We start from the raw sequence: 26,423 nt of genomic DNA, 5'->3' as shown, positions 1-26,423 counted from the left end.
AGGGACGGCACCAGCAACTGCAGCAGGAGGGTCTGTACAAGTGGAGAATGGAGTATTGGGCTTTACGATGCTGTCAGTTGAAGCTGCTCCATTTCATGGCAGAAGTGATGATTCTTAGAGTCAAGAACATTGGGTTCTCTTTCTAGCTCCACTGCTGACATCCTCTAGTGACTCTGGCCAGTCACATGACCAACTCAGGACTCCTCTAACAGGACAACTAATGGGACTTGTCATTGCCCTTCCCTTCTTCTGCTGCTCAGGAAAGATCAAATGAACAATTCATCCATCATCCACTCATTTAAACACCCATTCACCATCACCCATCCATCCACCTGTCCATAAATACATATACCCATCCAGTCATATACCTATCCATTCACCTGTCCTTCCGTCTATCTAGCCACCCACTCACCCTCCTAATAATCTATCCATCCATCCATCCAATCATCCACCTATCTAATTATCCATATATCCATACATCTACTCATCCATTCATTCATTCATTCATTCATCCATCTATCCTTTCTATAAATCAGCTGTGCATTTGTTCATTCGTTCCGTTCCTATTTTCTGAGTATCAACTCTGACAGACACCATACTAAGTGCTAAGATATACAGAGCAAAACACATGATTCCTGTCATCAAGACAAGCTGGGAGGTGGGGAATCATACATACATACATTTTCCTACCCAAATGATAAGGTTGCTGTCACTGCAGAGGAATTAGTAAAAGGCTGCTGGTTTAGAGGAAGAAGAGGGCCCTTCTGAACAAGTAGTAATAACACAGTAGGCTCGCCTCCACCTGAGCACTGACCTCATGGGTATAATTACCTGTCTGTCTTCTCTGGTAGACTGAAAGCTCTTGAAGACAGAGATCATATTTTCAGTACCGTCCTTAGACCTTGGCAGGGGGAATCCCTAGTCTGGGACACCTGTTTAAGAATCCTACTCTGGGTCTCTTCAATGGAATCCCACTCCACAGGGTGAGGAATCTGTGAGGCCAGAAGGACACGCCCATCTGGAGCCCCTGTCTCCTCCCCATTAGTCAAGTCCTACCACAGAAGCCAGGGACCAACATTCTCAGCCTCAAGGGATCTGAGAAGCCTGCAGCTAGGACCTCTGTGATCCTCTCCCCCATGTGGGCCCTCCCAAGAGTGGATTGTGTCACACCCCTGAGTCTAAGAGGTGGGCCAAGGGCAGCCATTTGTAGGGTGTGGACAGAAACTGGGAATGAGACTAGGCGGTCCACCTGTGTGCATGCAAGGCCCCATATGGTATAGTTTAGCATTAGATGGAAAGAGAAGGACAGGCTACAGGCCAGGGACAGGAGACTACTCTTCCCAAACCATCAATTCTAGCTCACAACCCCAAGGGGGTCAATAATGCCACATTCAGACATGGACTTCCAGGTTGTTATAAAGTTATATTTGTCCTGGTAGGCAGAGAGAACCTATCAATAGTTTAAAAAATAACCTTAAAATAGTTAGACATTTGGTATGTGGATCTCTTTTAGTGCTCTTGCCTAGGCCTTATAAATATTAGAGATGGGACTTCATGCCTTGTTTGTGGTTGGATCATAAATTCTTAAGCCCACATGGTAACTAAATGTAGTGTGTGATTCTGGATTGGATTAAAAAGTGCCGTAAGAGATATAATTGGGACAGTGGACAAAATTAGAATATGAACTATGGATTAGAGAAAACATATACATGTTAAATTCTTGAATCTGACAACTGTCCTATGGTTTCCTAAGAGAATAGCCTTGGCTTTAGGTAACACAAACAGATACATGGGTGTAAAGGTCCATGATGTCTGCAACCAATAAAGACAGAGAAAGAGAGAGCGGTAAATGTGCAAGATGGTAAAGACTGATCAAAGTGGGTAAAGGGTATGCGGAGGTCCTCTCTATTATTCTTGCCATGTTTTCTCAACTGTGAGTTTAAAATTATTTCAGAATAAAAAGTGAAACAAATAGCACACTGTCTTGGGCAGAGTAGGCATTTAGTAAGTGTTTGCTAGGGTGACATTGAAATGGGCTCTTGAGGAGGGCTCTGGTTTCAATAGTCAGCAACAGGGAAAAGAGCATTAATAACCCTGCCCAACAAACACAGGGGCAGACACCATGCCTGCACCCTGCTCAGGGCTCTGCTTTATTAACTCATTTAATCTTGGTAGCAACCTTATGTGGTGGGTGTTATTATTCTTCCCAATTCTCATACACGTGAGAAAATTGCAGCTCAGTGAAATGAAATAGAATGCCCCGGTCCTACAGTGGTTAACAGTCTGTCCCCAGAGCTAGCCGCTCAGCACCTGTGCTTTGCAGTCTCTGATAACGTTAGTTAATACTCAGTGAGTGCTCAGTATGAAGAGCCATGGTTCTAGAACTCTCACATGTCCCAACTCCCTTAATCCCCATAAATTCCTGTGAGATTACTATTACCCCCATTTTACAGATGGAGAAACCATAACACAGAGAGGGGAAGAACCCAGGTAGCTAGAGTCCAGAGCATGTCCTATTGAGCCGTGACCTCTGCTGGAAGTGTTCCTGGAAGACGGGTTCACATCAAGGCACAGAAAAGGAAATACAGGAGCAATGTTTATAGGAGGCCAGTGATTGGGTCTCCCTGGATTGGAGTTATCCATAGGTAATGGAGTGCAAGGGCAGAGACTGGACTGGGAGATGCAATGGCCAGCTGGATCCCTAGCTGGTGGATCGCAGCCCTGGGGGGTCATCAAAGCGTGGGTTAGTCTGGACGGGGCTCCCAGTGGCTGTCTCCCAATACTTGCGTTGGCCAGAAACCATTTGGCATCCTCTGTAGCAACTCCGAATGGCATGTGTATATTCCAGGTGAGGTGATGTCAGCTGGAGGAGGAGGAATGGAGAAACTACAGGACCCTATCTGGATCCAGGAAGAGCCAGGAGTTCGGGAACAAGGCAGCCCAACCTAACAAGGTAAATGGCAATACAGCCTGCCTTTTGACCTAATTGCTCAAATGTAGGAATGAAAACATTTGCTCAGCCACAGCCTATGTACCTGGGACTCAATGGTTTGGTCACTATCAGTTCAGCTGGGGCACAGGATGGTGGGTTGTTGAAGCAATCAGCTGCAGGCCCAGGTCACGCTGTGCAGAGAGAACAGAGAGGCCTGTCCTGTCCACACTGGGCAACCACTCTGTGTTACTATGTTCTCTATGAGGCACAATGCTTTTGGGGCATACAGACCTAACTATAGTTTCATTATGGGCTGAATTGTGTCTCCCCTCAAAATTCACATGTTCAAGTCCTAACCCCCAGTATTTCAAAAGACGGCTTTAGTTGGAGATAGAGCTTTTAAGGTGTTTGTTTGTTTGTTTGAGATGGAGTCTCTCTCTGTCTCGCAGGCTGGAGTACAGTGGCGCAATCTCGGCTCACTGCAACCTCTGTCTCCCGGGTTCAAGTGATTCTCCTGCCTCAGCCTCCCGAGTGGCTGGGATTATAGGCACCTACCACCATGCCCGGCTAATTTTTGTACTTCTAGTAGAGACGGGTTTCACCATGTTGGCCAGGCTGGTCTCAAACTCCTGGCCTCAAGTGATACACCCGCTTCAGCCTCCCAAAGTGCTGAGATTACAGGTGTGAGCCACTGTGCCTGGTCCTAAAGAGGCAATTAAGATAAAATGAGACCATTCTGATGGGCCCTAATCTAACATGACTGGTGTCCTTACAAAAAGAGGAAATTTGGACACAAAAAGAGACACCGGGGAGGCACATGCACAGAGAAGAGGCCGGGTGAGAACGCAGAGAGGAGGCAGACATTTGCAAGCCAGGGAGAAAGGCTCAGTAGAAACCAAACAGGCCGATACCTTGGTCTCTGACTTCTCAGCCTCTGGAACTGGGAGAAACACCTTTCTAGTGCATAACACTCAGCCTGTGGAACTTTGTCAAGGCAGTCCAAGGAAGCAAATACAAGTGTATACAGTGGAGAGTGCCTGGGTGGCCAGGGATTTGAGATCACTTCATAGGAGACGCGGTTGGCACCTTTTTTCCATGCTGGACAGGTCGTGACAAAAAATGATGACTCATGGGAGACAGAATCACTGACTTCCACCTAGTGAAGGGCTGCCGTGGGAGGAAAGGGGTCTTTCCCATAGAGCTCAAGGGGCAGAACCAGTGCCAGCATGTGGACTCTTCAGGAAGACGTGAGCTGGGGAGAAATGGGGTTTCAGTCACTGAAGGCATTCAGACACAGCTTGGGTGATCACCTGGCAGAAATGCAAAGGAGCTGTGTGGAGGTGGCAGAGTTCCACAGCCTGGTCCCGTCCAGCTCTAACACCTGGAGCTCTCTGCAGCGCTGAGAAGGCACAGTGGAGATGGATGTGGTTGGCCTCAGATGCCAAGCTAAGTTGCTAGGGGTTTACCCTTAAACTGCAGCAAGTCACTGGAGGTCTCTGAGCAGGGCAGCACCAAGATCAGGCCATGACTTAGGAGGGTCACCTGGAAGTAGTGAGAAGCATGGATTGCAGGGGTGAGAAGGAAGAGAATGGTGGCAGGGCAATAGCCCAGGGGACATAACAAGCCCCTTCAAGAGTTATATAGTGGGAAAAGCAAAAAGAGGTTATATGCAGGAGCTGTTTCTGGGGTGACGGACAAGATCTGGCAACTCCAGAACAGAGGAGGGCACCAGCGAGCATTCCAGTTCACACATGGCTCAATGCTCCAGTCCCGCCTTCTCAATGAGCCCTAACCCGATGAGTTAGCAGGCTTCTCCAAGAGGCAGTTGCCACCGTGGGCTTAGCTGGTCCAGAGAGTTCTTAGGAGCCACTCCAGTGAAAGAAAATGAGGCAGGAGCAAGAAGCTGGGAGACTCATCTGACACCAGCAAAGGAGAGATGGCGGGAAGGTTGGGTGGGAGTATCGTCATCTGCAGGTGGCTCTGAGAAAGTTCGGCAAGGCTGTGGGGCACCTTGAGTAGCCAGCCCCGTGTCTCCCAGGAATGAGCCTCATATCCCTGCAGTGCTGTGAGCAGCCCACGGGAGGCTGCCCTGAAAGCAAGTGCATCTCAGAATCTAGCAGCGGATGCTTGGCCAGTTACTCAGTTCTGAGATGTGCATTTTCACAGTGCGATACCTGCCTACTCTGTTTCATGCTGTCACCTGCCCTGCCCTTGGTCCCTGTTCCCAGGCCCCAGATGCTGCTCACACCGGCCCTGCTTTGTACCCCCATTACGTTGTTCATATGTGAACACGATCTCTAACATACTCATTGATTATGTTTATTGTTTCTCTTCCATCTCCCTGGCCTCCACCTCCAACTAGAATGAAAGCTCCATTAAGGCAGGGATGTTTATCAATTTTGTTCATTGATGTATCACAAAAGCCCAGAACACTGCTTGACACATAGTAGGTGTTCAATAAATACTTGTTAAATAATTAAACTGAGTTGGCCGGGCGCAGGGGCTCAAGCCTGTAATCCCAGTGCTTTGGGAGGCCAAGGTGGGCAGATCACGAGGTCAGGAGTTCCAGCCCAGGATGACCAACAAGGTGAAACCCTGTCTCTACTAAGAGTACAAAAATTAGTCGAGAGTGGTGGCGCAGGAATCCCAGGAAGCTGAGGCAGGAGAATCGCTTGAACCCAGGAGGTGGAGGTTGTAGTGAGCCGAGATCATGCCTCTGCACTCCAGCCTTGGACTACAGAGCAGGACTCTGTCACAAAAATAAAATAAAATAAAATAAAATAAAATAATTAAACTAAATTAACAGAGTTGGGGGAATCGGGAAGAGGAACTAATTTAGGAGGAAGTGTTATGAGGCCGAAGAGAAAAGTTCTGTGACCCACCAGAGGGCATGGTTTATAAAGCACTGTCCCTACCCCAATTCCTCTGCTGAGCTTGGCTTCCCGGGACCAAGATACTGCCCATGCAGGCGGCCCTGGCTCCCATAAATTGAGGTCACCCTTGTCTTATGCAGAGAGACCTGAACTAATGTGCCCTTCATCGGAAGGCCAATGGAGATTGGGACTTTTAATGTTACTGTTTTTGGGAAAGGAGTCACTTCTCAATGGAATCAGACCAACAAAGGTTGCCTATTGTACCTGAAAATAACTTTTCCCTCAAAAATAAGTTTTACCTGGAAGAGCCGGTGGAGATGAGCACTTCTGTTCCTGACAAACAGCACGAAGTCTTGAACTGGCACAAAAGATGGCACCGTTTACAGGATAGAGAGCTGGAGGCCTCCTCTCCCTGCCCGCAAGCCTGCTCGCCACGTGGGCACAGCGGATGTGGCTCTCCACGCTCCCCCGGAGTCCCAGAGCCCCTTCCTGCTATTGCTTCCACGGGTGTTGTTGCTGACCCGCGGCCAGGCCCCCCGGGGCCGAGTGTGGATTCCGACGCTCCTCCGGGTCACTTTGTTAGTGTTGTCCCTGGCACGGTGCTCCCTGGCTGCCCAAACAGTTGGAAGAGACGCTGTGAGGGCTGCTTCCAGACTTGGCTCTCTGCATGGAAATTCCGGGCTGCTTCTACACCAAGCAGGCTGGCTGCCCGCTGGGCCTCCCAGCATCTTCCTGCCCCAGGAGCCCTCCTTCCCGGGGCCAGTCCTCTGCCTTCGCGTTCTCAGAGGCTGCAGCAGGACTGGGTATCCACCCGCTCCTCACGTAGGCTTGGAAATTAGGCCTGAAGATAGGAACCATCTGGAGGGTCTGCGAGACCAACCCTTGGAGGTCCACTCAATGAACTGGCCACCCTCAACTTGAGAAAAGTTGGGGCGAGGATAACCAAATAAACCTTCTAGAGCTTGGACAGGATTCTATTTGTAAAAACTGAGAACTTTTTCCAGCTTACTCTAAGGCCTTGCAGAAGCTGGCCTCCACCATCCATATCGCGCTCCACTCCACCGTCTGAGCCCCCCGGCAGGTCCTGTGTACATGGCGCTCAGCACATGGTGGACACCCAATACACAGGTGTGGGGCGGGTGCGTTCCCTCCAGCAGGGATGGACGCTTTCTACCTCTCCGAATCCCAGTGTGCCTTCAAAACCCAGGTCCAGGCCTCCTTGTATGGAAACACTTTTGGGGCATCTTTGCCCCCAAGAAACTGCTCCCTGTTCTGAAATACAGAGGCAGATGCCTGAACCCCCGGTCTGACTTGTCATTCATTTTTTTCCCACCAACATGTACTGAGCTAGTAATTACCAATGTAACAAAGCAAACATCCTTCCCATTGCTGCCCGCGACATTGAGAAGTCCTCACAACAGGGTGAGTGTGATGGTTAATTTTGTGCGTCAACTTGGTTGAGCCACAGTGCCCAGATATATGCCAAAACATTATTCTGGATGTTTCTGTGAGGGTGTTTGGGATGATATTAACATTTAAATCAGACCAGGTGTGGTTGGTACACATCTGTAATTCCAGCAGTATGGGAAGCCGAGGTAGGAGGATCACCTGAGGTCTGGAGTTTGAGACCAGCCTCAACATGTTGAAACCCCATCTCTACTTTTATAAAAATTAGCTGAATGTGGTGGTGCACATCTGTAATCCCAGCTACGCAAGAGCCTGAGGCGGGAGAATCACTTGAACCCAGGAGGCGGAGGTTGCAGTGAGCCAAGATGGTGCCATTGCACTCCAGCCTGGGCAACAGAGTGAGACTCTGTCTCAAAACAGAAACAGAACAAAACCCATTTAATCAGTGAACTTTGAGTAAAGCAGATGCCCTCCGTAATGTGGGTAGGCCTCACCCAATCAACTGAAGGTCTGATCAGAACGAAGACGGACTTCCTGTGAGCAGGAGGGAATTCTGCTAGCCGGTGGCCCTCGGACTTGAACTGCAACATTGGGCTTTTCTCTGGGTTCCATCCTGCAGATTTCAGACTTGCCAGCCTCTGCCTGAGAGCCAGTTCCTTAGAATAAGTCTTTCTCTCTCTCTCTCCCGCCCGCCATCCCCCCGACACATACGCACACTTGTCCTACTGGTTCTGTTTTTCTGGAGACCCCGAGAGTACAATCAGGAGTCAGGCCAGTGAAAAGTGGCACAAGGTGAAAAGTGAAGGAGGATCAAAGGACTTTGGGAGCACAGAGCCCTCTAACTCAGCCAGGATCAGGGATGGCTTCCCACCAGCATTCACAAAGACACTGTGCCACCTTGCCTCCATAGGACCTGCCTCCAGGTGGGGGTTTTCTTTGCTTTCCCACGGACACTGCATGGGGCCCCAGAATGCTGTGGTCATGGTTATTGATGACCGATCACTTTTGCAGCCAAGTCATTTTATTCGTGTTATTTCCTACCCTGCCGTAGTCAGACGTGGGAAGCAGCCAGCCTGCCTTGTGGTCTTCGTTTCAGTCTGCTGAGTGCCTGTAAACTGCTAAGCTGGTTCTCCTTCCTGTGGCCGGGGGAATTGGAAATGGCTTCGTAAGCCCTCATGGATTTCCTCACTCAGCACCCTCTGTGGGGGACTGAGGATGCCCAGCAAGACCCATTCATCCAACATGTGACACTCTTTCCTCCTTTCCACCCACAGCTGGAGTTGAGGCCCATCCTCAAAGCTGCTTTGTTGCTCTCTGACCTTGACCAGGTCTGAACAAATGGACTGATGTGACACCAGCAAGTAAAAGTCCCCTGGTTCTCATGACTTAGATCCAAGGGTTGGCCGAGCACAGTGGCTCACGCCTATAATCCTATCACTTTGGGAGACGGAGGTGAGTGGATCACCTGAGGTCAGGAGTTTGAGACCAGCCTGGCCAACATGGCAAAACCCTGTCTCTACCAAAAATAAAAAGTCAGCCAGGCGCGGTGGCACACACCTATAATCCCAGCTACTCAGGTGGCTGAGTCAGGAGAATCTCTTGAACCTGGGGGTGAAGGTTGCAGTAAGCTGAGATCGCGCCATTGCACTCTAGCCTGGGCAACAAGAGCAAAACTCTGTCTCAAAAAAAAAAAGAAGAAGAAAAAAGAAGAGAGAAGAGAGAAAGAAGAAAAAGACCCAAGAGTCGACCTGGTTTCAGTATTTTCCAAGATTACAATCTTCAGCCTTTCCTTTAGTTCTGCTAGAACCTCCAGCTTTACAAGGAATTTCTTATGTCCACTGGAGCTGGTCTCTGTGACTTGCAACCTAACAATCTCATCTACTTTATGAACAGAGACTTGGGCACAGTAAAAAAAGAGTCGGGGCAGGGAGAAGGGATCATCATATATGTTGAATATTCCTCTGTGCCAGGCAACAAGCTGAGTCTTGTGTCTCACAGATTCCAGCTTGCACGTGTCTCCAACACACACGTGGCTTAACTTTATAGAAAGACTGGCATGATTTTATCCTAGCTGTCAGTCACACAGCCTGAGGTGGCTGTTACTGCTGTGTGTGAACATCAGCACTTCGGGGTCAAAGACTGGGACAAAAGTCCCAGAGAAGATAGAGGAACACTTTTTTCTTGTTGTTGTTGTTGTTTTAATGTTTATTTTAGTTTCAGGGGTACATGTGCAGGTTTGTTATATAGGTGAACTCATGTCACACGGGTTTGTTGTACAGATTATTTTGTCACCCAGACACTAAGCCTAGTACACATGGTTGTTTTTCCTGCTCCTCTTCCTTCTCCCACCCTCCACCCTCAAGCAGGCCCCAGTGCCCACTGTTCCCCACTGTGTCCGTGTGTTCTCATAATTTAGCTCCCACTTATAAGTGAGAACATGGAGTATTTGGTTTTCTGTTCTCTTGGTTTGCTAAGGATGACAGCCTCCAGCTTCATCTGTGTTCCTGTAAAGAACATGATCTCATTCCTTTTTATGGCTGTGTCGTATTCCACGGTGTATATGTACCACATTTTCTTTATCCTGCCTACCATTCAGGAGCATTTAGGCTGACTCCATGTCTTTGCTATTGTGAATAGGAGGAGTACTTTTTAAAGAAAAGCTATATCACTAACAGAATGAGGATGCTATTTCTCGAGCAGCCACAGAGAATGATACTGTGTGGGAACACATGGACAGTGACAGCTCTTAGTTTAAAAGAAGATTGAGAAGCGTAGGGCTCTGAATGAGAAGAAGATTTGGGCATACCTTAGCCAATATAATTCATTTATATTCCCCATTTCATTAAAATGCAAGAGTGGTATATGATTTTTAAAAATCGAGGTCCATATAAGCTTAAAAGAGCTATCTTAATAAGCATGAAATAGTTATTCTAAGCTAGAGATTGGCAAAATTTTTCTAGGAAGGGCCAGAGAGTAACTATTTCAGGTTTCGTGGGTTAGGCGGTCTGGGGGCAGCTCCTGAGGTCTGCTGTTACGGTGCAGAAGCTGCCATCCATAGTGTCTAAATGGATGAGCACTGCTATTCCCATTCTAGAGGCCTGTATTTGTGGACACTGAAATGAGAATTTTATATAATTTCCTTTTTTATTTATTTTTTAAGTGACTGGGTCTCACTCTGTCACCCAGGCTGGAGTGCAGCGGTTCCATCATAGCTTACTGTACCCTCGACCTCCTGGGCTCAAGTGATCCTCCTGCCTCCAGGCATCCCAAGTAACTGAGACTACAGATGTGTGCCATCACCCCTCCATAATTTTTTTATTTTTGTAGAGATGGGGTCTCACCATGTTGCCCAGGCTAGTCTTGAACTCCTGGGCTCAAGTGATCCTCTTGTCTCGGCCTTCCAATGTGCTAGGATTACAGCAGGAGCCACCGTGCCTGGCCAGAATTTCATATGATTTTCGTACATCACCAAATACCATTGTTTTATTGTTTTTTGGGGGAAGCCATTTACAAATATAAAAGTCTTCTAAGCTCATGAGTAATAGGACAATTAGTGGCAGACCAATAGTTTGTCAATCCCTTTCCTAAGTGATAAGAAAGCCTTGTGTCATTCCCCTCTTAAAAAAAAAAAAAAAAAAGCCATCCCTAAAGGTCTGGTCTGATTGATCATAAATTTTATTTCTTAGTTCAATAGTGGGGCCCTTTACGGTCAATGAAATAAAATTTACAGCAGTCCCATGAAGTAGGTAACAATCCCAGATGGTGACCTCAGACGTAGAGGGCCGGGCACAGTGGCTTGCACCTATAATCCCAGTACTTTGGGAAGTCAAGGTGGAAAAAACAAAATCAGTCAAGTATGGTGGCATGCGGCTGTAGGCCCAGCTGCTCAGGAGGCTGAGGTAGGAGGATCGCTTGAGCCCAGGAGTTTGAAACTGCAGTGAGCTGGGACAGTGGTGCTGCCCTCCGACCTGGGTGACTCTCTCTTAAAAAACAAACAAACAAAACAAAAGATATAGAGATACTTTGTTACTCAAGATCAAACCGCAGGTCCAAGTTAAGTTTCAACCCTAGGTCCGATTACATTAAAAAAAAAAAAAAAAAAAAGCGAATATGCCTCTTTCAAAGACGGCAACTTGGAGATTATAACAGACATTATAGTCCATAGGTAAAAGCTAGACTAATTCTAGCTGCCTTTCATTTGAGTCTGCCTCCTCTACACAGAAAAATGTAGGAACCTAAGTGTAGTTTTGGGCAACAACAGCGTGGCTGACCGAGTGGCTTGTTCTGAACGGGTGCTGGCGGCGTGGTACAGTGAGTGACATGCTGGGGGGCTGAACTGCTCAGAGGATTTATCAGGCTTACTGTCTTACCCACCTCTTGAATATTAAGAAGAGCATTTTTATGCAGAGAGAAAAATGTAGTAAAAAAAAGGTAGAATCAAGTGTAACTTACAATCCGTGGAACTGGCCTCAGGTGCTTCCTGGCCTGTTCATACACTTGCCTTTCCTGTAACTTGGGCAGGGAGTTGCTACCCGACTTTGAGTTCCCTGGAGGCCCGGAGGAGCACAGGAGTGGAATGAGCCCTGAGGTTGATGGAGCAGGGGCTGGCACATCCCAGTGGCCTCAGAGCCACAGAAGGAATTAACAAGCGTTCCGCCTCATTTTTCCAGGCTCCATGCTGTGGACAGGCCTCTTGGACAAGCCCTCAAATGAGTTCTGCAAATGGGCTTCCAAAATCAATAGGCTGCAAAAATCTATCTGGCCTGCAAAATCTCCCTTGGTCTCCTTCACATCCATCAATGCCCCCCTCTTCTGGCACGGGCACATCCCTCCACCCCGCTCTGGTTGGCAGTCATAGCACTGGCCTGGGATCTGGCAGGTCAGCTCCAAGCTGCAAACATGGGGGCCTGTGAAATGATACCAGAAGCAGGCCATTAAAAAAGCTTGAGCAAACACATCTCTGGGAATCATTCCGGGCCTGCTGGTGCTCATGGCCGCCCTCAGATATTGAGATGTTGCCTTTCCCTCACTGGGTGTGGTCCTAGAGAGTTGAATGTCTTCCAGTTACTCCTTGGGTTTTGCTTCGTAATATTAATAGCTACCATTTATTGAGCAAATGCTGTATGCCAGGCATGGTTCTCTGAACTTCAGAACCATTATTCCTCTCCTAAAACAAAACAAAACAAAAAAACAGCCCTGCAAGTATTGGCCCTGTTTTACAAATGAGGAAACTGAGAGTCAGAGAAGTAATAAAGTAATACACTTGCCCAAGTCAAAAATGGGCTTTGTGGCTTAGCTGGGATTCTAATCCGATTCTGTATTCCCGTGAAGCCTGTGCTGGCTTCATGTCACAGAAGCAGAGACTTTGAAGAATGAGTCAAAACCAAGGTGTTAAGTCAGAATCGTTGCCTCTGCCATGTCCCCGCCATCATTTCTCAAGTCCAGGCTCTCTCTAAAGCCTTTATCCATTTCCTGAGAAGAGGAGAGATTGTCTATTATCTATCCCTCCACGTGGCTCACGGAAGCAGGTGTTGGCGAATTTCTGTCATCTCCTGGGCCAGAGGGAGAGTCCATTGCAGGAAGAGAATGAGCTGTTGGTATTGCAACTGACCCACCCCAAACACTGCCCCTGTGGTTTAGGGCTTACTAAGTATTGAATCCTCGAATGAGTCCACCATTCAGCTAGCCCTCTGCCACTATATAAGACGAGTCCAGATCACTAGGTGGAGGCACACCCCAGTTTACAGAGCTGCAGTGACATTATCCCACCGGTAATTTTTGGAAACAGCTGGAGTTCCATGTTGAACCTGTGTGGACAAAGCCACCTCTGAGCTGCATGGACATTTGGAAGGGAAGGGAGTTTTTATTATGTAAGCAGAATGTATTTTTGAACTAATTGGTTTTCCTGAAGGCATTCAATTATTAGGGTTGTATGTTACCACAAAAGTTATAGTGGATTATTGAGAGCAAGCTGTATATTTCTAATCTGACAGGCAATTGGAAATATTCATGCTGAGAATGAAAAGCATGTTACCGTGTTTATGAAAAACTGAGACAGAGTTGCGATTAAGGACTGCTAGTTTGTCTACTGTGGCTGAGTAGAAGAAACAATATGAGCAGCTCTGGAGACATGGAGAGCCATCTATCCCACCCCTTACTGTGAGGAAATGGTAGACATCAAGGTGTGGCTTTAAAAGGAAATCCCCATTTTGTCTTGCCAGTTTGACCTGAAGGCTAGTTAAGTAATTACATCCAAGCTGTGCCTTGATTTTGCATTCATCTCAACTACTCTCGGAATTCAATGGTGAGTTTTCTGGTAAAAATGGCTCTAGAATTACAAAAAATTTCAGTTCACAAATACTTTGAAATGTTACCTTTCAAAAACACTTAGTATTCTAAAACCAACTGTTCAAGTTGGGATACAGCCAAAGATTTAAAACCAATGGCTCCGACTGTTGGTAGACCCAAGGACGCTGGTACATTTCTGTGGGAGGATGCTGGAGGTGCATCCGGCCATCTGAGAGGTCTTCCTTGGACACAGAGCTGAGCACCTGGGGAAGGGGGCATGGCAGGACTGGAAGAGACCTCCTGTAGGACTGGCCCAGCTAAGCACCCCATTTTATCTCCCTCCCTCAAGGTCCCCAGCCACACAGCAACATAACCATCTCAGGCCTGCCTCAGGGCCTTTGCGCTGACATTGCCCCTGCCCCGTTCACTCTTCCCTCTGCTCCTGCTATGGCTCACTCCTTGCCATCCAGGTCTCTGCTCAAATATCCTCTCCTCCAAGAGCCTTTCCCAGCCACATTATCAAATCAATTTTTCTTTTCCGTCTCAGTCTTTGCCTGTGACCCTTTTGTATTTTCTTCATAGTGGCTGTCATGATGTGAAGTGGTGTTGTGTATTCATCTGTGCAGTTGTTCTTACAGACTCCAGTGCAGTGCTGTGAGAGCCGAGATCACTCTTGTTCCTGGTTGTAGACTCAGGTCTCAGAAGAGGGCTGGCTTCTGGGGTCAGGACTCCCTTTGGCCTCTGAAGCCCATGGATCTTTTCTCAAAATAATGCTTTTATTTTTTCTCTTTCTTTCTTTCTTTTTCTTTTCTTTTTTTTTTTTTTTAGACAAGTCTTGCTCTGTCGCCCAGGCTGGGGTGCAATGGCATGATCTCAGCTCACTGCAACATCTGCCTCCCAGGTTCAAGCAATCCTCCTGCCTCAGCTTCCTGAGTAGCCAGGATTACAGGTGTACCACATGCCCAGCTAATTTTTGTTTTTTTAGTAGAGACAGTGTTACACCATGTTAGCCAGGTCTTGAACTCCTGCCCTCGTGATCCAGCCCCCTCCAGCCTCCCAAAGTGCTGGGATTACAGATATGAGCCACCTTGCCATGCCTACCTATTTTTTTTTTATTTCAATAGTTTTTTGAAATAGGTTATTTCAATAGGTTATTTCAAAGTGGTGTTCACCACCTGTTGCCTGGATAACTTACATGGATAAGTTCTTTGACTTCTGAGATTTTGGTGCACTCATCACCCAAGCATCATACACTGTTCCCAGTGTGCAGTCTTTTGACCCTCTTACCCTCCCCCCGGAGCCCCAAAGTCCATTGTATCGCTTATGCATTTGCATCCTCATAGCTCAGCTCCCACTTATAAGTGAGAATGGACAATGTTTGATTTCCCATTCCTGAGTTACTTCGCTTAGAAGAATGGTCTGCAACTCCATCCGGGTTGCCACAAATGCCATTATTTTGTTCCTTTTTATGGCCAAGTAGTATTCCATGGTATATATATATACCATATACCACATTTTCTTTTTTTTTTTTAATCAATTTATTTAACTTTAGGTGCATACTATATCTGGCATTTCTCCCCATGTTATCCCTCCCCTCCCTCCCCTCCTTCTTCACCCCCTGCTGTCTCTCCCCTACCCCCTCAACTGCCCCCCGGTGTGTGATGTTCCTCTCCAAGTCCACATGTTCTCATTGTTCGACACCCACCTATGTGTGGGAACATACAGTGTTTGACTTTCTGTTCTTGTGTCAGTTTGCTGAGAATGATGGTTTCCAGGTTCATCCAAGTCCCTACAGAGGACATGAACTCATCGTTTGTTATGGCTGCATAGTATTCCACGGTGTCTATGTGCCACATTTTCTTTGTCCAGTCTATCATTGATGGTCATTTGGGTTGGTTCCAGGTCTTTACTACTGTACACAGGGCTGCAATATACCACATTTTCTTTATCCACTTGTTGATGGATGGGCATTTGGGCTAGTTCCATATTTTTGCAATTGCAAATTGTGCTGCTGTAACCATGTGTATGCAAGTGTTTTTTGTGTGTAATGACTTATCTTCCTCTGGATAGATACCCAGCAGTGGGATTGCCAGATCAAATGGTAGATCTGCTTTCAGTTCTTTCAGGACTCTGCACACTGTTTTCCATAGTGGGTGTCCTAGTTGACATTCCCACCAGGAGTGTAAAGCGCTCCCTTGTCACCACATCCATACCCAACATCTAGTATTTTTTTATTTTTAAACTGTGGCCATTCTTGCAGCAGTAAGGTGGTATCAGGTGGTTTGGATTTGCATTTCCCTGATAATTAGTGATGTTGAGCATTTTTTCATGTATTTCTTGGCCATTTGTATATCTTCTTTTGAGAATTGTCTATTCATGTTCCCAGTCCATTTTCTGATGGGATTATTTGGGTTTTTTCCCCTTGATTTGTTTGAGATCCTTGTAGATTCTAGATATTAGCCCTCTGTCGGATGTATAGTTTGTGAAGACTTTCTCCCACTCTGTGGGTTGTCTGTTTACTCTGCTGATTATTTCTTTTGCTGTGCAGAAGCTTTTTAGTTAATTAAGTCCCATCTATTTATCTTTGTTTCATTGGATCCTTTGACATGAAGTGTTTGCCTAAGCTAATGTCTAGAAGGGGTTTTCAATGTTATCTTGTAGAAGTTTTATGGATTCACGTCTTAAATTTAAGTCTTTGCTCCGTCTTGAGTTGATTTTTGTATAAGATGAGAGATGAGGACCCAGTGAGAACAATGCCTTTAGATGCATAAAATAAAATCCACAAGACTGAACAGAAACCAGGTATATTGAAAAATAGTTGAAACAGTTATCAAAACATAAAAATTTGCGATATGTTTATATGTTCTTTTATTAACACTTAACCACTACTATAATTTCGAGGTGATGATGAGAATAAACACTATTTTACAGGGCCTGCCACAACTATAATGTGACGTGAAACTGTCTGACAAAAGTCATGGGTATTACTAACACGACTGTGGTTTGGCAGCCTATGTTCACAATTGATGGATATGCTGACTATTAGCTCAAGGTTACCAAAATTAAACATGCAAATGTTTTATATCCAAGTTCACAAACTCTGTAAATTCACTGATCCCAGGATAAGAAACTCTAGGCAGGTGGTCAGTAATTATTTGTTGGATAAACGAATGAGAAGCTAAGGGTTTTAGAGCACACGAGTCATGCTCTGTAAACTTTAAGCGCATTAAAAAGGTGTAGGCTGCTTTGAGGAGCCAGATTCTGTGCTGGGTCCTTGGGCTATGAAGATAGAAAAGATACAGCCCTAGCTGGGTGTGGTGGCTCACACCTGTAATCCTAGTACTTTGGGAGGCCGAGGCAGGCAGATCACAAGGTCAAGAGATCGAGACCATCCTGGCTAACATGGTGAAACCCTGTCTCTACTAAAAATACAAAACTGGGCCTGGTGGCGCACACCTATAGTCCCAGCTACTCGGGAGGCTGAGGCAGGAGAATCACTTGAACCTGGGAGGTGGAGGTTGCAGTGAGCCAAGATTGTACCACTGCACTCCAGCCTGGCAACAGAGCGAGACTCTGTCTCAGAAAAAAAAAAAAAAAAAAAAAAGAAAAAAAGAAAGAAAAGAAAAAGAAAAGATACAGCCCTACTCTTGAGGAGTTTCCAGTTCTAGTTGGACAAAATAGCTGTGCATAAGCAGAACATTTCAATACAACATGGCAAATCTGATGGCCTGTGTCCAGGGACTGGGCCCACACTGGAGCTGCAGAGCAGCCACCTGGAGAAGAAACCCTCTGAGCTGAATGATGGAGAACAGATTACAGTTCCCTTGCCAAAGGGGAGGTTGGAAGTATGTTCTAGACTCAGAAAACAATGAGCAGAACTCAGAGTTCTGAGGGAGTTGGGCTAGGAGGTGAGCAAAATGAACTGTGGGAAGCAGAGAGAGACTCTTTCCTTCCTTCCGCAAGTACTTACTGAGCATCTACGAAGTGCCAGGATCTGTTCCAGGGACTGGGAATTCTGTGCTGAATGAGACAGACACGTGAGCCTCCACATCCCTCCACGTCATACACCCCCTGTGCTGCCTGCCCACAGCAGGCCCTGGCTTATTTCACTAGCAGAGTGGCTACTCCTGAATGTTTGCCAGTGAAGGCATGATTGAGAGAATGACATGAAATGAAATGAAGCAAGCTCTCTGCTTCCACGGAGCTTGCATTTGATTTATTTATTCGTATTTTATTTTATTTTATTTTTGAGACTGAGTCTTACTCTGTCACCCAGGCTGGAGTGCAGTGGCATGAGCTCCGTTCACTGCAGACTTAACCTCCAAGGCTCAAGCAATCCTCCTGCCTCAGCCTCTGGAGTAGCTGGGACTACACACATGTTCCATCATGCCCAGCTAATTTCTGTTTTGTTTTGTTTTGTTTTTGAGACAAAGTCTCACTCTGTCACCCAGGCTATAGTACAGTGGCATGGTCTTGGCTCACTGCAACCTCCACCTCCCAGGTTCAAGTGATTCTCCTGCCTCAGCCTCCCTAGCAGCTGGAATTATGGGCAGCAGCCACCAGGCCTGGCTCATTTTTGTATTTTTAATAAGGACAGGATTTCACCATGTTGGCCAGGTTGATCTCACACTCCTGATCTCAAGTGATCCACCTGCCTCAACCTCCTAAAGTTCTGGGATTACAGGCATGAGCCATGTGCCCGGCCTAACTTTTGTATTTTTTGTAGAGACAGGGTTTCACTATGTTGCCCAGGATGGTCTCCAAGTCCTTAGGCTCAAGTGATGTGCCCACCTCGGCCTACCAAAGTGCTACAATTGCAAGAGTGAGCCACCTCACCTAACCGAGCTTGCATTTTAGTAAAGGGAGTCAGACAGCAGATAAGTAAGTATATGCCATAGTGACCAACAGTGACAAATTCTGAGAAAAATAAAACAGTAAACAAGGCTGAGGTGTCTTATGAGGACTGTGGTGTGAGGAACTCTGTAGCCCATGCATGCTAAGAAGTTTTAGGGCCAGGCGCAGTGGCCTACACCTGTAATCCCACTACTTTGGGAGGCTGAGACAGGTAGATCACCTGAGGTCAGGAGTTTGAGACCAGCCTGGCCAACATGGTGAAACCCCGTCTCTACTAAAAATACAAAAATTAGCAGGGCAAGGTGGCACCTACCTGTAATCCCAGCTACTCCAGAGGCTGAGGCAGGGAGAATTACTTGGACTTGGGAGGTGGAGGTCGCAGTGAGCAGAGATTGTGCCACTGCACTCCAGGCTGGGCAACAGAGCAAGATTTTCAAAAAAAGAAAAAAAGAAAAAGAAGTTTTAGGGGCATAAGCCGCTAGTGATGCAGAGAGATGTTGTTATGAATTGAACTGTATCCCTCCCAAATATATATGTTGAAGCGATAAACCGCAAAGTGACCTTATTTGGAGACAGAGCCTTTAAAGGGGTAATTAAGATGAAATAAACTCATGAGGATGGGACCCTAACCCAACAGGGCTGGTGTCCCTAAGGAAAAGAGACACCGGGCACACTTGCACACACAGAAAGTTCCATGTGAGCATGCAGAGAGGAGCTAGCTGTCTGCACACCAAGCAGAGAGGTCTCAGGAAGATTTTCCTTGTTTTGACTTGTAAGATTCTCAAGACTCTCCCCAGTAAGTCAAGATCGCAGTGCACAGATGCTGTCAGCTAGGGACGGGGGCAGAAGGACCATGGGCTTGGCTTCTGGGCTCACTCACTGTGCAACTTGGAATTATGAAAGTGGGTTTGCCATAAGGCAAGGGTCTGGGAGTGATTCTCTCAGTGATAGTAGAAAAAACAATCACTGTGGACCCCCAGCACCGTGGGGGACCTCCAGAAGAATTTGGTCCAGCTTCCGTCCTTCAATCCTGCTTCCATCCTCCTGGGAGGAGCAGGCAGGCTATGCCAGCCTATGGGACTCTGACACATTCACTTGCTTGAAAAGGAATTCATGGTATTAATTCTGTGACATGCTCTGTAGTAGGCGCTGCGGCAACAGAATAAAATGGAAAGAAACTTCTGCCCTCGTGATCCCAGGGACAAGCAGTTGATGTGCAGGTGCACACACGTGACCTTGGCTTTCATTTCGTTCTGTCGCTCACGTCTTCTCTGGCAAACATTTGGGAGTAGCCACTCTGCTGGTGAAATAAGCCAGGGCCTACTGTGGGCGGCACGGGGGATTTACGATGTAGAGGGTCGTGGAGGCTCGTCTGAGCAAGAAAGCTACAAATCCACCCGCCCTCCTCGTCTCCTTGTTAAAATGCCACTCTTTTGCGACCAGCATTGCCCCCTCAGGCTATGTCAGGAGAGATCAACTTGCCAACACCTTGATCGTGGACTTCCAGCCTTCAGTACAGTGAGAAGATAAATATCTGTAGTGAGTGCCCTCCTTGGCAGCTCCAGCAGACTCGTGAAGAGGTACTTTGTCAGAAAGCCCCAGCCGGACAGAGGCAGAGAAAGAAGGGAGACAGCACGTGCGACTGAGCACGGTGTGCAGTGGGAGGTGGTGGCGACAGTCCAGATGTGCAGCCACGCCCAGGCCAGCCGGGCTCCCGTGGAGGGCGTGGGGACCAGAGCCCGGCTGCAGAGGCCCATGTAGCAGGCCTGGGACGCTGGGTAGAGAGGAGGGAAGGTGAGCTCCTGGCAGGTATGGATCAAGAGGAGACCAACAACATGCAGGTGGAAACTCGGGCTTGCTGGGGTCACCAGAGCCAGACTCTTCAAAGCGCTAAGATTTATCCCTTCTCCCATTTCCCTGTAGACCGGGAAGTAGGGGCAGGAAGGTCATTGTCCTGAGACTTCCTCTCTCTGGCGGTCGGGCTCTCTGGGCCCCATTGTTCCCACACAAAGGGGCAGTGAGAAGTGGGTTGTTTGCTGCTTCTGGTGCCAGCAGGAGAGGCTGCCTCCTTGCCTCACCCCCCAGGCATGGGGCACTAGATGACGTGAGGCCTCTCAGGGCACCAGTGGCTGCAGAGGCGGGACGGACGCTTGCATCTCAGTCACAAAAGAGGGATTGACCAGCTGTGGGGCAGGCTGGGAGGCGAGGACGCAGCCTGGCAGCCCTGGGCTGGCACAGGCTGCTCCTGGGCTGTGAGCAGCACAGCTGCTTCTCTGCACTTGCGTCCTGCCCTCCTTTCCTCTCTTCCTGCCCTCCTCCTTCCCTCCCGTTTCCCTCCCTCTTTCTCGCTCCTCTCCCTCTGACTGCTCCCACTTCCCTTCCACTCTCCTCACTTGCAACCTCCGGCCTGTGCCACCGAGGTGACCCGACCAGGGGCGTCTGCTCCCACCCATCCTCTCCTCCCCACAAGAGCCCTGAGCGCCCAGGCTGGCTCCTCACCTGTGCCCCTTGACTTCAGATTGTCCTTCCTCATCGGCCCTGTTCCCCTTGCCTCCCCGCATCAGAACGCACCTGTCCTGTGTCCCAAGACCCTGCCTGGTGGATAACTGGCTGCTTGACGGAGGAGCTGTTGACCAGACGCGGTCATCTGGCTGATTGATGTCATTGTGGCCAGTGCCGCTGATGGAGTCAGTGGCTTCGTGTCTTCCCCGCTTAAGTCACCTTGGCATCTTCAAGGTTCTTTCTTTCCCTGACCCCATGGGTGAGGCCTGGGGGTAGATGCCCATGACTTCTTCTCTGCCCACTTCCTCATCAGACAGAGAGCCCTTGCTTTCCTAGAGACCCAGCATGCGTTCTGCTTCCTTGAGCCCAGGGGCCCTGGGGGGGACAGCATGTTCTGTTTCTAGACCTCCCACTCTGTGCCTCTGGCTTCTGGCCACCTGGGGTGCATCCACTCCTTACCTACCACCTCCCTTCTCTTTCCGGGGGAGATCAGGGCTCTGATGACTTGGTTCACACTGAGGCTAAAGCATCTAGTATTTTAAATGACACAGTCTGAGGGGACAATGCTGGTCACAAAAGAGTGACATTTTGGCAAGGTCAGGTGGATTTAGGATGTGGAGGGACGTGGAGGCTCATGTGAGCCCGTGCTGCCCACAGCGGGCCCTGGCTTATTTCACCAGCAGAGTGGCTACTCCTGAATGTCTGCCAATGAAGGCGTGAGCGAGAGAACGAAATGAAAGCCGAGGTCACGTATGTGCACCTGGACATCAACTGCTTGTCCCTGGGATCACGAGGGCAGAGATTTTTGTCCATTTTGTTTTTTCTGCAGCGCCTGCTATAGAGCTTGTCACAGAATTGGCACCGTGAATTTCTTTTTGAATGAGTGAATACGTCAGAGTCCCATAGGCTGGCATAACCCGGCTTCTCCTCCCAGAAGACTGGAAGGATGGAAGCTGGACCGAGTGGCTTCTGGGGATCCTCTACAGTGCCTGGGATCCACCTTGTGTAGGTTTCTCCTGCAATCATTGAGAGAATCACTTCCCTCTTGCCTTACGGCAAATCCACTTTCATAATCCCAGGTAGTATTTGGGAGGCTGTCATAGGCCATTTCATTTGTTCCTCAGAATCACCTAAGAAGGAGACAGGACTAACTCCATTGCCCCTAGCCTATAAGGGGGAAGCTCAGGCTTGGGCCATGCTAACTGTCTTGCCCAAGGTCACGCAGTGAGTGAGCCCAGAGGCCAAGTCCACGCTTTTTCCACCGCCACCCCTGCCTGGTGGGGGCATCTGTGCACTGTGACCTTAACTTATCAGGGAGATCCTTGAGAATCTTACAAGTCAGGGCAAGGAAGATCTTTCTATCCAAAGAGACAAACATCCTCTTCTATTTAAATGTGTGGCTCTTGGGGGTCTTTTCCCTACTTGCTTTAAAAAAAAAATTAGGTAAAATTCACATCACCTAAAATTAACCCCTAAAATTGCATATTTCTGTGACATTTGGTGCATTTACTATGTTGTCCTGTTTTCACACTTACTTGAAAATTCAAAATATTTTTCTCATCTCCAAAATCCCCAAAGAAGGCTCCTTACCTAGTGGTAGTCAGTCCTCACTCCTCCCCTCTGCCCCAGGCCTGGAAATCCCTTATTTCCTTTTAGTGACCATGGATTTGCCTATTCTGAGCATTTCACATCAATGGGATCAGACATCTATGGCCTTTTGTGTCTGGCTTCTTTCTTCTCTTTTTCCTTTTTTTTCTTTTCTTTTTTTTTTTTTTTTTTTTTTTTTTTTTTTTTTTTTTTGAGGCAGAGTTTTGCTTTGTCACCCAGTGGCTCAGTCTCAGCTCACTGCAACTGCTGCCTCCCAGGTTCAAGTGATTCTCCTGCCTCGGCCTCCTGAACAGCTGGGACTACAGGCGCCTGCCACCACGCCTGGCCAATTTTTGTATTTTAGTAGAGATGGGGGCTGGTCTTGAACTCCTGGCCTCAAATGATTCACCCACCTCAGGCTCCCAAAGTGCTGGGATTACAGGAGTGAGCCAGTGCGCCCAGCCTGGCTTCTTTCACTTAGTGTCATGTTTTCCATGTGTAGTGTATGTCAGCACTGTGTTTCTTTTTATGGCTGAATACTATTCCTTTGTTTGGAGAGACCACATTTTGTTTAGGGCGTCTAAAAGGTTGTGTGAAAAGGTGTGACTTTCTTGGAACATTGCCTTCTGTGCAGATGCTCTGAGATGTGTCTAGGGAGGCCCACTTCTGCCTCAGGAAGCCCACTTCACATCATGTCCTTTGATGACATGGAGATGTCTCTGAAGAGGCAAACTGAAGGTCAGAAATGGGCGAAGACCAGCAAGCCCAGTGACCTTAAACGAGATTCAGTCTGCAAGGTGATGGGGGACAGCAGTAGGAATGGAAGACGGGACAGCTGTCTGCCCAGCCCTGTCCCAACGTCACTGGCAACCTGGCTGAGAACCAGCATTGCAGGGCTTTGCTCCCTTCTCGGGAGAGGAAGAGAGTCCGCGGCTCCTCCGCTTCTCAAACTCCAAGGTGCTACCCTGTTCTTTGCACAGCACTGGGTCCTCCATGGTTAGTATCCAGCTTTGGGTTTTCCAGGTTGATTTTCCCTCCACCCGCTGCATGAAACTTCTTGATGCCCAAGAGAACCCTCCTTGGGGGATAGATCAGTGGACTCCCACAGAAGCCGCCTGTTTGGGTGAGTGAACAGGGACTCCTGAAGCAACGATAGGAGTTAATTGCATCAGGTTTCTGGCTCACGGTAAGTTTTTGGTAACTGTAGCTGTGACTGCTATGATACTAACAACAATAATTATTAATGTTATAATTTAATGCATTGGGAAAAGCAGTACAAAAATGTGACTGGTTTGTTCTTGTTTGCCAGGTGAATTTCCATCTTCCCTGGGAGGGTTGGGATGGAAACTATGGACCTGTCTTGTTTGGACTGAAGCGGTACCACACAGGGGCTGCCTGGCCATGGACCACAGCGTTCCCATCTCCCCATCAGCCACAGACACAAAGAGGAGCCGGGGTTCTGCACGCCAGGTTGTAGCCCAGATTTGACTCGATTCAAACCAGACATAGCCCTTTCTCAGGGCTCCCCTCCCCACATCCTGTTCCCAAGTGGCTTTGAGGATGGAGCCAAGTTCTCCTTAATGATATCACAGCAGGAGTTGATTGCTACCTTGCACGGTTTGGCTGCAACAAAGCTTCATAAACGAGTGTTTCTTGAACTCGAACATGCTTACAAATCACCTGCCAGGCTATCACAAGGTAGAGGCAGATCTGGCAGGTCCGGAGTGAGGTCTGAGATTCTGTGATTCTAACACGTTCCCAGGTGAGGTTGAGGCTGCTTATCCTCAGACCACCCTGGTGGTTGCAAGGCCATCCACGTTACCTTCCTGCCTAGGCTGTGTGTCTGCCAGACTGGCCTTCATGGGGAGCTTCTAGAAAACCCCTCACGGGGCTTCTTTACTGCCCTGTGGTATAAAAACTGTTCCTTGATGGCATTAGGAGAAGGCCCCTCAGCAGCTGTGACCAGCAGTCCAACAGGGGGAGGAGCCATGGCCTTGCTGTGCTAATGGCTGGTGACCTGGGACGGAAGCTGGCTCTCAGTCTATCAGGCATAGTGGTCTAAGCTTGTGGGAGCTACTCCTGCCCTGTGGGACCCAGTGCATCTGCGTGGGGCTCCGGACTGAGGAGCTTCTGGGGGCTCACTAGGAGAGTGGGGGCTTGGGGCCCCCTTTACTCTGCTTTAGTCCCTGCTCTCAGTCATATATAACCGGTCAGGGTGACTTTGGGTGTTATGTTACTGCCACCTAGACGTCACCGTGCTGCGAGGAACAGGAAAGGGGACTAATTCCCGGGTCACCTGGCCCAGATCCTGAATCATCTTTCCCTCAGCCGGAGCTGCAGTGTCTACTGAAGGTTAGTCACATTGTAGAGATTATGGAGGGCATGAAGGCTTCTGGAATATTCTAAAAGCAGAAGAGCATGCATACGCGAATCCTGAAAGACTGTGGGAATGAACAGTCTGCTTCCCACTGGCCACGCAGTGCCTGAGGTCCACTCCCCGTCACCTCACGCTCAGTACCGTCCACAGCCACGGGACCTTGTAATTTATGAGGCTAGCATTTCCCATAGGACATGAGGTAGAGAGCCAGGAATCACGGATTTTGTTCTTTTTCCTTCTTTCAAGGGTAACAGAGCATTCCCTCCATTCCGTAATCAAGGAATGAAACCTATGTCCCTGTCTGGATGGCATGACTTTCAAACACATCTTTCCAGGGTTGAGGTGTGATGGCGCCTCCACTGGAATTTTTAAATCATGAGCAGGGGTTAAGGGCTGAGCAGTTGAAAGAATCAGTTTGCAGCATCTGTAAAAGCTGCTGTGTTTCAAACTCAGGGTAGAGGTACCAGGGCCACAGGAGAGCCGTGAGAGGGCTACCTGGGGAATATGCGAGGGCTTGGGGAGATGGCCCCGAGAGCTGCTGGTCCCACAGGTGCCTCTTTGGTTGATGAGAAATAGAAAAGGAGGGCCCCGGGTGAGGCCGGAGGTAATGAAGTGAAGAGCTTCTCCCCAGAGCAGGGTGAGGAAGGTCTTAAGAGGGGAAGACGCCGCCTCTGAGAAGAAACTAGCTAACACCAAGAATCTCCCTTGAGCCTGGTGCGGTGGCTCATGTCTGTAATCCCAGTGCTTTGGGAGGCTGAGGAGGGAAGATTGGTTGAAGCCAGGAGTTAGAGACCAGCCTGGTCAACACAGAGAAACCCCCATCTCTACAAAATTACAAAAATTAAATGGGCGTGGTGGTGCATGCCTGTAGTTCCAGCTACTCAGGAGGCTGAAGTGGGAAGAACGCTTGAGCCCAGGAGTTCAGGGTGGCAGTGACCTATGATTGTGCCATTCCACTGTACTTCAGTCTGGGTGACAAAGTGAGACCCTGTTTAAAAGACAAAAAAGAATATTTCTTGAAATGAGTGCTTTACATGTATGTGTTACTCAGTCTTCACAAAGATCACACGCAGGAGATGTCATTGTAACCATTTTACAGATGAAAAAACTGAGGCTCCTTGACAGTGCCGTCATTTAAAGCCATGGTGCAGCTACCCAGAGATGGAATGCATCTTTGGTAATCTGTTTCACCAAGCCCTCCAGGTGACTGCAAAATGTTGGAGTGACGACCCCATGGCTGGAGTTGTGCAGTGGTGACTGTTTTTCGGAAAGGAAAAACTGCTGTTAAAAACTGAGACGCACCACTGTGAAAGGCTGATGGAGAAAAACAGCAACTGATGGCCTTCTAGGAGCATCCTGGGGATTTCTGAGCATAGACGAAGGTGGGCAGGGTTTTATAACTCCACGGAATCTGCATGTTTAGACGGTGTGCCTCAGCCTTTATTGAGAGGGAACAGCTTTTGTATTTGCTAGTGTTCCCAAAAGGTGAGACCTTCACTTTTAAAGATTTTATTGACTCAGGCCTTTCAGAGATGCCTTGTTTTGATGTGTTACTGTGCAGAAGCTGAGCTAGTACATAAATATGGACTCAGTGGTGGGTGTT

At 48.1% G+C, this 26,423-nt stretch overlaps 1 protein-coding gene across 1 annotated transcript in view; it reads left to right on the top strand.

The window, feature by feature from the left end:
* ATE1 (arginyltransferase 1) overlaps nucleotides 1–22,577 on the top strand; it is a 266,317-nt gene extending 243,740 nt beyond the window's left edge. Inside the window, exons 13-14 of the mRNA XM_074382989.1 lie at nucleotides 2,849–2,953; nucleotides 19,798–22,577. Of these exons, the coding sequence (XP_074239090.1) occupies nucleotides 2,849–2,949 (101 nt within the window). The 3' untranslated portion in view covers nucleotides 2,950–2,953; nucleotides 19,798–22,577. The remainder of the gene's footprint in view (nucleotides 1–2,848; nucleotides 2,954–19,797) is intronic.
* Nucleotides 22,578–26,423: the final 3,846 nt, after the last annotated feature.

Source organism: Saimiri boliviensis, chromosome 12 (assembly GCF_048565385.1).
Source record: "Saimiri boliviensis isolate mSaiBol1 chromosome 12, mSaiBol1.pri, whole genome shotgun sequence".
Lineage (NCBI taxonomy): Eukaryota > Metazoa > Chordata > Mammalia > Primates > Cebidae > Saimiri > Saimiri boliviensis.
This window is presented reverse-complemented; position numbering and strand designations above follow the sequence as displayed.